The sequence below is a fragment of the Hyaena hyaena genome, unplaced genomic scaffold, assembly GCF_003009895.1.
Source record: "Hyaena hyaena isolate Hyena2069 unplaced genomic scaffold, ASM300989v1 scaffold_910, whole genome shotgun sequence".
Taxonomy (NCBI): domain Eukaryota; kingdom Metazoa; phylum Chordata; class Mammalia; order Carnivora; family Hyaenidae; genus Hyaena; species Hyaena hyaena.
This window is the reverse complement of record NW_024081547.1, coordinates 138,058-148,939: the sequence shown is the minus strand read 5'-3', so window position 1 is coordinate 148,939 and position 10,882 is coordinate 138,058. Positions and strand designations below refer to the sequence as shown.

Here is a 10,882-nt window from a genome sequence, read left to right as displayed (position 1 = left end):
TCACCTTGTCCCTAAGACATATATACATATACATACATTACAAACATGATAATACCTGTATGTTTGGGTGTGTGTGTGTGTGTGTGTGTGTGTGTGTGTGTAGACTTTTTAAAAGTGTGAGTAGCTAAGACTAGGTGAATGGCTGTGAATTAAATGGCTATAAATCTATGACTTTTATGGTAAATCACTGAGGTATTCTTTAGCAGTGAACATGGTTTTCCACATAATTTTATTATATCCTTGAAAGATAGCATTAGTATGAATTAAATAGATCCATAGGTAAAATGTATTCTGTGGGAGTATTTTTGACATCTTGTTTATTAAACTTGGCAGACATTAAGTTAGTATTTTCATTTGAATAAACCCCCTCGGTATGCACCACAACTTAAAATATATTCTAAAGATAAAGCACTTTGGTACTCCATGCTATCCTTATAACTTAACACCATACTGAATGCTACAGCATTTCATAAAGTTAATTTTTAAATACAAGGATGACTCTTGACCTCGATCATGGTTTCCATGCTCATCTTGGGTTGCATCCAGGCTTTTGGTGACTTGCTGTTTCCTTCCATTAGTCTCTATTAGCAATAGCACTTGGTGTTCATAGCACCATTTGTAATAATCCAAAGTAATGGGCAGACATAACTCATGCAGCCTCTCCGTGTCTGTGAGGAAGACGCTCACAGACTCTGTAGAAGGTGGCCCCGAGACTCTCTGCCACAAGGTCAAGGCAACAGCAGGACAGAAATCAAGTCAGGCTGGCATGTCCGATGAGAAAGCGGCTTCACCCAGAGCCGGGGTTTCACACAAGTCGAGGGTCTAGTGCAGCCCCAGTGAGCATACCTCCACTCCACTCTCTGGACAGCCGGGCCCCTTAACAGCAAAGCGCAGTTTCTGAATAGTCATCTTTGAAGGTAGCAGAGATGGCAGAGTGAAGATGTCTGCTCGCCTCTAACCAGATACAGCATGAGCCAGGACGATGGTCCTAAGAAGAGGAAACTGTGGAATGAACAGGCACTTTCTATCATTAAGGTGGCACTTAACACACTGCAACCATCCCGGACATCACTGTTCCTGTCTGTGCTGCTTTTGATATTTGCTCAAGCGCCCTTGTCAACTGAGCAGTAAAAAAGCAGCGTGTGTTCCGCAACCTCCCAGAAACCGGGTCTCCCTTCCCCACCAGTTAAAACAATGATACTTTAAATTATGCTGAAACTTTAATTACAGATACTTTTCTACTCAACATCTGAAAGCTTGGATTCCTTCCTTGTTTTGCATAAAGGCTGTCATGGTGGTTAAGCTCAACCCTGTGTCTTTCCCTATATACATATCTACACCCAAGTCTCTTCTTTATTAATGAAAGGTGTCTTGATTGCAGTTCCAAACCAACTCCACACTGGATTCCCGAGTCGTAAGGCAGTTTCAAGGGAGGACAGGAAGCGACCGCGGTATAGTGGCAAAAAACGCTGTAGCTTCATATCCATTTTTTAATGTGGAAACAGTAATAATTACGAAGAAGAAAAGAAGAGGACTTAGCTGTCACCCTGCCCCCTCTACCACACACACAAGGTCGACACTCTCTGTGGTCTTAAAGTGCAATTACTCTTGAGAAGGCACCCAGGCCTGGGATCCCATGGACAGAGCTCAGAGCAGGAACTTCAAACAGCGCTGCTCAGGACTCAGGCTGGGAGGGAGGGGGCTGGGCGGCAGAAAAGCAGCCACGGTTCTCGGCCATTCAAGTGCATCACAAGAAGTGTCCTTTCTTTTTGTAAAGAAAATCTGTAAATTGTAAGGAATCCTGGTTTGGAAAAATCTATAGCTTTTTAACAACTTCTATCTGAGGACATTCCACTGCAGGAGAGTCAAAAGGCCGGCAAGCGTGACAAGGAGCAGCGGACGGGCGCTCCTCCCCGGTGCCCGGCTCCCGTACTGATGCCCCCGGTGGTCCTCGGAGAAGTCCTCGGCTTTGGGCGCAGAAGATGCACACTGGACTAAGGGCATCTGATAGGAGGTGGCTCTCTTCTCAGGCCTGTCCGGGCTGGACCCATCGCTGGGCCTCTGGCCATTGAACAGCAGATAGCGGCCACGGGCATCCTGCTCCATTTTGAAGATCTCATATTCGGTGTGAGGTAGCTTGATCCCCAGGGCCACACAGCCATTGGTGTGGGTCACGTCCTGCTGGACGCCAACCTGCCAGGAGCCCTCGGCCCCACACTCGTTGCCATTGAAGACGTTGAGGAGCGAGGCTGTGGCCGCGTCCATGGGGGTGACCTTCATGTGGTTCACTGAGAAGGAGAGAGGACAGGGTGGTGACTCTTAGGGGGTGGTGTGTGGTGAAGGAAGCACTCCGTCTGCACAGGCCACCTGCTCTAAACCCAACCCCGCACAGCCACCCACCTGTCACAGCCTCCCTGACAGCATCCCCCAGTGGAAAGAGTTCAATGGGTTGATCTGAATGGCCATCACATCAAATATACTGCAGGTAGACTGCACTTGGGGTATATATGCAGAGTCCAGACTGCGGCTGACTGCCTGTTAATGTGAAATCAAACTGTCACACAGAGGGTCTCCAAGGAGTTGCCTTTGGTGACACTAACTCTTCGGGATTGACAAAATATTTAACACAAACTGGAATTTTGTCTTTATGGAAAGGTTTTGAGGTTTTTAGTTCCGGTGTCATGTCAAACACCTATACTAATTAGCAGTCTTGAAAATTAATACTAGCCTGTAGATCAGGCAACAAAAATAATCTAGGCTGCAAGCAAGGAAAATACAAGTAAATGCATTAAATAAAAATCCCAGAGCTTGGAGAGGGCTGTTTTTGAAGGATCCCAGGGGACTATATTTTATGTATATCACGACAGCTTTGGGGTGGAATCAGACAAAGATGGTTGTTCTCTTGGCCACATCTAGCAAAGGGCCATCCTTCCTGGAGAAAATCTTCCTTTCTTAGTGGAGGGTTAAGACACCCTAGGACTTATCTGGCTTAGCAGAAATACTTAATATTAAGTAGACAGAACCGTGGAATCACGGTTTCTGGGTCACACCCAGTTTCTGGGTCACCTCTCCTTTATTTGTCAATGACAGGACCAACATCATCTTTAAAAGATGTACAAGCGTAAAAAGAAATTCTAGAAATAGAGGCCAAAAGACCTCCCTTGCTGATAACAGCCTGGTGAATTCCACCCCTTACCTTCCTCGCTTAGGTAATCATTACAAATCCCAAACCTCCTTCCTCCAAGCACATGACAACTCTCAAGTGCATGACAAAGTCAGCGCCGGGATAGACAGCTCTGAGCACCTGCGGTGTAACTAACACCTGCTCTTTACTGCCCACTCAAAAAAGCACCCTGAATGTAGCAAGTAAGTGTGACGTTATCACAGGGGCAGCTGAGTCGCCATATGCTGTGCACAAGAGAGGAAACAGGCAGACTTGAGGTTTTGTTCCTAGGAACGTGCTCCTGGGCCACGTCTGACACCGTGCACAGCGGTGTGGGCGCTCCAGCACTGTGGCCCATGGGCTGAGCCACCCCTGGTGGCCCCATTCTGAGCAGAGAGGACCTCAGAGGTTGTTGTGAATGATGAACTTGAAGCAGAAAGTACTCCCTAATCTCTCCCCCACATCCCTACCAGAAGAAAAGCCCTTGCCCTCAGGCTCTGCTTGGACAAAAATATCCTCAAACTGCTCAGTTTCTCACACGTTAGGCTGCTACTTTGGGAGTCGAGGTGGGAGCCCTACCTTTGAACACAAACTCAGTTCCTCCCATGACCCTGGAGGAATGCACGCCCCGGCTGTAGCGGCCCTTGGCGTAGATGGTGAAGGTGGGGTGCTTGCAGACAGGGTCGGAGTAGTGGTAGTAATGCCCTTCCCAGGTGTTATTGTTGTCATGGAAGATGAAGTGGCGCGTGAGGAAGAGGACTTCGGGCCGCACCTCACAGCGCTGGCTCACCCACTCGCCGTGCAGCCCGACGGTCAGGTCGGCCTTGGGGGGCAGGAGGGGCGGGCGGTGCTCATCTGACCGGTGGATGATGCGGCAGGCTATGCAGGCATGGTCATGGTTCTGGAGCCAAGAAACAAGCAAATGGAGAGACCTTTGTCTTAATGGCAGAGCAGTGCACACATGCTTCCTTCAAACAAGGCTCACCAGGGGGGCTGGGCAAGGCACCCAAGGCACCATTACTAATCACCTGGGTACCCAAGAGACACCTGGAGCTAGGCTCTTGGGCACAGACAGGAAGGTCATGGTGGGTGTGTGCACGCATGTGTGCACTCAAGGTGCACCTGTGAGGACTGACATCAGACACTTGTCTATTTCAGCCGTGATATGTACGCTCTTTAGAATCCTATCACATGTCAAGGACACTTGACTTCAGAAAGGCGAGCCTCACCTCATACCCACTGGGATGGCTATTATGAAAAACATCTGAACAGAATAGTGTTGACAAGGATGTGGAGAAATTGGAACCCTTGTGCACCGCTGGTGGGAATGAAAATGGTGCAGTGGCTGTGGAAAAGAACTACCATATGATCCAGCAACCCTGCCTCCGGTTTATAATCCAGAGAACTGAAACCAGGGTCTTGAAGAGATAGCTGTTGATCCATGTTCACAGTAGCATTATTCACACGGTCAAATGATAAAAGCAACCCAATGCACACTGATGGGTGAATGGATAAACAAGATGTGGTCCACACATACAACGAAATATTATTCAGTCTTGAAAAGGGAAGGGAATTCTGACCCACGCTACAACATAGATGGCCCCTGAGGACATGATGCTAAATGAAATACACCAGACACAAAAGCACAAATAACTGAGGGACCCAGAGTGATCAAATTCAAGAGACAAAGCAGAACAGTGGTTGCCAGGGGCTGGGGGCGGGGAGTTAGTGTTCGATGCGGGCAGAGCTTCAGTTCAGGAACATGAAAAAGCTCTGTGGATGGATGGGGGGAGATGGCTGCACAACGGTGTGAATGTGCTTAATGCCACCAAACTGGACACCCTAAAATGGTTAAGATGGAAATTTTATGTGTGTATTTGAGAATTATTTTCCACTAAAAACAATTATGAGACACACAAAATACTAAATAAATAAAAGGGTAACATTCCAATTGCTGGAATGACAAAGGGAGCTGTGTAGTACAGCAGGGGTCCTTTCAAAGCAGGGCATGGAGGAGGAGGCCGGAAAGACGGCAAGAGCAGCGGCCTCTGAGAAGTCAGCATGCACACCTGTCATCCATTTGTGTCTGCTGGCCCCGAGGTTTGAAGGTTTATGGACTCTTAATTTGCTTCCTGCTCTATAGCTTTAAGCCATTTAATTAGTGCTAGATAGCTGCAGCTCTTTCAGGAGGGCCTCCCTGTTGCATCTGCTTCATAACACTAACAGAGCCTTCAGGACAAGGGCCGTCTGTCTAGGGTTGTGGCTTAGAAAACCTCCAGTGAGTAGAGGTGGCCAGAGACGGCCAGCCACATAAAAATGCTGCTTACCTACTTGGCTCAGGGCTCCCCTCAAAATGCCAAGGTCGAGAAGACAGGAGAGCTGGGTTTTTGACCATACACGCCATTGCCTGGCTATCTGACCTAAGTCAGGGGATACCTGGGTGCCAGGGGCTGCTTGCCCCCTGGATGTGGGGAGCATCTCTCCAGAATTCTCTCTCCCACACTGGCTGTGGCAAAGCTGACTGAAGCACGATGCAAATCCAATCAGTGCTGTAGCAGGAGGGGGACAGTTGTGGCCCGCTGTCAGGGGAACAGATCCCGGACACTGGCCTGGAGCTCCCCCTGCCACAGGGCCCATGGTGTGCAGCTGCTCACCGGTGTGGCCTCAGACCTGAGTACCGGGACTGGCAGGCAATCCCAAGAGGGCACACACATGTTTCCTAGAGTCAGGAATCCAAATTCCCAAGGCCTTTTCATTTCCAGCACTGACTCAGTGTGACGTTGCTGTGCTTGTTTGGTTAAGTGTTCGAATATCTCAGAGAGTGGGGGAGCTGCCATCCCTCCACAGCCTCCTCCAAGGAGAACTCAAGGCTCGCTAACTTGCTGTGCTCATTAGATGAGCCTAGAGTTGTAACTGAGGGGAGAGAAGGTTCCCTTTACTAACACCAGTTGCAGCTTGTAGATGGTAAGATCAAGCAGGCAGCCACAGAGTGAGACGAAGGCCAAGTCCTCACTGTGTTGCAGTCCCGACGCATCTGCTGGTCAATGGTTGCCTACAAAGGACTCTGGGGGCATGTTGTGCTGCCCTCTGCAAGCTACGTGGAGTGAAAGGAGAGGGAAGAACATACAGCCCATTACGGCTGTGCTTCATTGCATAGAAGGAGATGCTGTGGCCAGGTCCTAAGAGCCATGGGCCAGCCCCATGCTTTCAGTAGTGACTGCCGCTGAGCCGCTGGTGACCTTGGGCAAGTTACTAATCTCTATTTCAATGTCCTAAAATGGGGGTCATCATAGTTGCATAACTGCTGCAAGAAATGAGCAGACTAAGATGGCTCAGTGCACCCAGAACCACTTTGGGGAGAAGTTTCTCAGATGAGGTACAGGGAGCTGGATCGCAGGCATGCATGGCACTTGACAGGAAGACTAAGTAGAGGCATGCCTCCTGCTTTAGGTGCAAACACAGGATAGGGTGAATAAGATAATAGCACCACCGAATGCAAACTGGTACAGCCACGGTGAAGAACAGTATGGAAGTTCCTCAAAAAATGAAAAATAGAACTACCCTATGATCTAGCAATTGCACTACTAGGTATTTACCCAAGGATACAAAAATACAGATTTAAAGGGATTCATTCACCCTAATATTTATAGCAGCATTATCAACAATAGCCAAAATATGGAGAGAGCCCAAATGTCCATCGACTGATGAATGGATAAAGAAGAAGGGGTATATGTATACAATAGAATATTACTCAGTCATCAAAAAGAATGGAATCTTGTCATTTGCAATGATGTGGATGGAGCTAGAATGTATTATACTAAGCAAAATAAGTCAATCAGAGAAAGACAAATCATGTGGAATTTAAGAAACAAAACAGATGAACAAATGGGAAGGGGAAAAAAGGAGAAGAGAGGGAAATAGATAACAAGACTATTAACGACAGAACAGACTGAGGGTGATGGGCTAGATGGGTGGTGGGTATTAAGGAGGGCACTTGGTGTGATGGGCACTGGGTACTGTATGTAAGTGATGAATCACTGAATTCTACTCCTGAAACCAATAGTGCACTGTATGCTAAATAAAATTTAAATATAAAATAAAATAAACATAAACAAATAAAACAAAGTACCACCAAATTCAATAACTTTGTCATTACATATTTTCTTAGTCAAATATTAGGAGGTGATGAATCCAAATTTCTTACCCTAGATTAGGTTCTGATACTCAAAGTCTGGAATTGAAAGTTAATATGATGTCTGTAACACATATGAACAGGAAGCAGCCTTTTAACTGCAAGCAGGTGTCCTCATGATCAGCACCTTTATCAAATCATACCTGCTATCCCTGGTCCCGTGCCCATCCCACACAGTCTGGGTAAAACCAGACCAGTACTCAGATCCAAATCTCTGAGATTTCAGAGACAGGACAGCAGTGTTCTGGTACCCATGCCTATTAACAAGGATGCTGAGCCGTGCAGGAGTCGGCCCTGGAAGGAAAGAGGACCACCCAGGAGCACACACCGGGCAGCTTCCACATTACCCACGAGGAGCGACTACTCTGTGCTACTCCCCTCACCAGCCGGCAGCCTACTTACTGCTCATTAAGCAGAACCTGAACCCCAAAACATGGTTTGCATATTTATTTTGGGAATTTAGAACCATTTTTTTTTTGGTGGCCACTTCATTTCTGGCCATTCTAAGGTAAGAGTCTCATTCCCTGACAAGATCTGTCTCCTCAAATACCACTATCAATTTGGGAACCTTCCAGGAAGCTTCCAGGGTGGGGCGGTGGGGGCGGGGGGGGCGGAGAATAAGGGGTCCTAGTTCCACAAGAGCTGCCACCAGCATGACAGCAGGGATCAAGTGCTCTTCGGTCAGAACAGGGACAGGCTCGGCGACAGAAGGTGGGGGCCCATCCCTCAGGCCCAGGCTGTTCTAGAAAGGTGTCATGGTAGTACCCGGAGTTCACTTGGCATTTGTAAGAATAATAATAATAAAGGTCAGGCAGGGTCCTGACCTTTGAGATAGGGACCTGGCTGAAGTATTTCTATTTGGCAACAGAGAAAAGCAGGTCACAAGCAATGGAAGCTTGCTGTCCATTGGAGGAGTTGTGTCTGTGAGAATTTAGGGACACAGTGGGAAGAACTTGGCTCTTGGGTATTGGTCTTCCCAAATTCTTTAACTATTTTAATTGTGGTAAAATATACATAACATACAACTTGCCATCTTAACCATTTGTTTTAAAATATAGTTTATTTATTTATTTATTTTTATTTTTATTAAAAAAAATTTTTTTTTATTTCTGAGAGAGAAAGAGAGAGAGACAGCGTGAATAGGGGAGGGTCAGAGAGAGAGGGAGACACAGAATCTGAAGACAGGCTCCAGGCTCTGAGCTGGCTGTCAGCACAGAGCCCGACACGGGGCTCGAACCCATGAACCGTGAGATCATGACCTGAGCTGAAGTCGGATGCTTAACTGACTGAGCCACCCAGGTGCCCCTATTTATTATTTTTTAAATAGTTTACCATCTTAACCATTTTTAGTGCATGGTTCAGTGGTACTAAGTACATTCACATAGTTGTGCAACCATCACCACCGTCCACTTTTAGAACTCTTTCATCCTCCCAAATCGAAACTCTGTACCCAATAAACACACTCCCCATTCTCTCAGTCCCAGCCCTTGAGAACCACCGTACTTTCTGTCTACCCTAGGTCCCTCACACAAGTGAAAACACATAGAATTTATTCTTTTTGTGACTGGCTTATTTCACTTAGCATAATGTCCTCAAGGTTCATCCACATTGTAGTATGTTGCAGCATTTCCTTCCTTTTTAAGGCCAAATAATATTTCAGTGTGTACATATGGACCACACTTTGTTTATCCATTCATCTGTCGATGAACACTCCCTTTTGTGCTACTGTGAATAATGATGCTCTGAGCACAGGTGTACCATCTATTTAAGACTCCGCTTTCAGTTACTCTGGGCAGGCACTAGGAAGTGAAATTTCTGGACCACACGTACTGCAATTCTATGTTTAACTTTTGGAAGAACCACCATACTGTTTTCCACAGCAGCTGCGCCATTTTCCATCCCCACCCACAGTACATGAGGGTTCCAATTTCTCCACATCCTCGCCAACAACTGTTATTTTTTTTCCCTTTTTGATAACAGTCATCTAATGGGTATGGTGTGCTGTACTTTTGGTTTGCGTTCTCCTAATGAGGAGTGATGTTGAGCATCATTCCATGTGCTTATGGGTTATTTGTGTATCTGCTTGAGAGACATGTCTATTAAGTCCTTTTCCCATTTTTTAATAAGGTTGCCTTTCTGGTTATTGTTGACTAGTAACTTTTAATAACAACTCTTGAGCAGGCATTAAGAAACCAAAGATGTCACAAGCAGGGGTGGGATTTTTGGCCTCTCTGTGGATATTATCACCAAGGGGACAGTTTTAGCCATGGTTAGATAAAGGGGAAACTGCTCTGTTTTATGGACAGATTTTTAGATTTTTGTGCTCTTAATTCCTACCATCCTCGGCTTGAATAAAACCCAAAAGGCCTAAAGGAACAATGATGGGGAAGCAGAAATTAAGGCCTATGTATTGTATTGCCTCTAAAGTTTCTCCTTTTCAGGATGCTTTTCTTAAATAGCAGCTCTTCAAAAGTACTAAATGAGAAGGGTTTTTTTGACATAAAGAGTCATGGGTAGTATGTAATATCATTTGCTTTATACAATTTTTTTGGTCCACACTCTTGATACAAGAATCTCCTCTGTGAAGCTGTTGGTTTGTAGGCTCTCCCATTGAGCTTCTTTCTACATCTCCCTTCCCTGATTCTTAGAAGGCCTGCTCTGAAGTGTGGGTTTCTATACACAGAAGATCTGAAGGTTAAAGCAAAGGGACCAGAATGTGTCTCCTTGTTGCTATTCTTTACACCAATTATAAAAAGCTTTAATTCTGAAGGAAGAGGGGAGAAAAAAAGATCCCAATGTAATTGATTTCTTAAAAGAAAACAATCAAACTTATTCTAAAAATGAAAAATCAACCTTCAACATCAGAAGGGAGCAGTGTTCCAGGCAAAGAGTGGGGTTTTGCCCAACGCCCTAGCAACACGTTGGCTAACGGCAGCTTGAATCTACAGGACATTTGATTCTGAGGAAGTTCAAGTACGCCATCCCCTTAGCTTTACAACCTCTCAAAGAGACCACGGGGACACTTTACAAATGAGGCCACCAAGGCACAGAGAGATAGAATAACAAGGCCCTGATGACTTTACAAGCCAAAAGTAGAATCTGAAACATAATTTGGTCTTGGGCCTTGCTGAGTACTATGCCCTGGCCCCAGGCTGCCTCTTAGGCTGAGGTCCTGTGAAGAACAGATGTCTCCCTATCAAGGACTCTGGTCCCTGGTAAAGGTCTTCTCTGGCTGATGACTGACAGGGATTCTCCAATGCTTTCTCTCGTTCCCTGCCAATTATTTATTTTTGGAGAGAGCTGGTCCGTCAACAACATTTGCTGACAGTATCCACTTGTTTCCAGAGTCTTCCCAGAATGGAAGAAATTACTTGATATCATCTTGCTGTGAACAGATCAACTACAAAGGCAGGATGAATAAAACATTTCTTGGGCTCAAAGTTTTGCTCAAAGAGGAGGAGAAATGGGAACAGATGATGGAAAATTTCTTTCACAGAGTTTTCTTCCATGGGATAAAAAACACATTC

The 10,882-nt window shown here is 46.0% G+C and overlaps 1 protein-coding gene across 1 annotated transcript in view; it reads right to left on the bottom strand.

The window, feature by feature from the left end:
* Positions 1-212: 212 nt before the first annotated feature.
* The window catches only part of APCDD1 (APC down-regulated 1), a 34,601-nt gene continuing 23,931 nt past the window's right edge, over positions 213-10,882 (bottom strand). Inside the window, exons 4-5 of the mRNA XM_039220837.1 lie at positions 3,743-4,064; positions 213-2,288 (exon numbers count right to left, since the gene is read on the bottom strand). Coding sequence (XP_039076768.1) covers positions 1,837-2,288; positions 3,743-4,064 — 774 coding nt within the window. The 3' untranslated portion in view covers positions 213-1,836. The remainder of the gene's footprint in view (positions 2,289-3,742; positions 4,065-10,882) is intronic.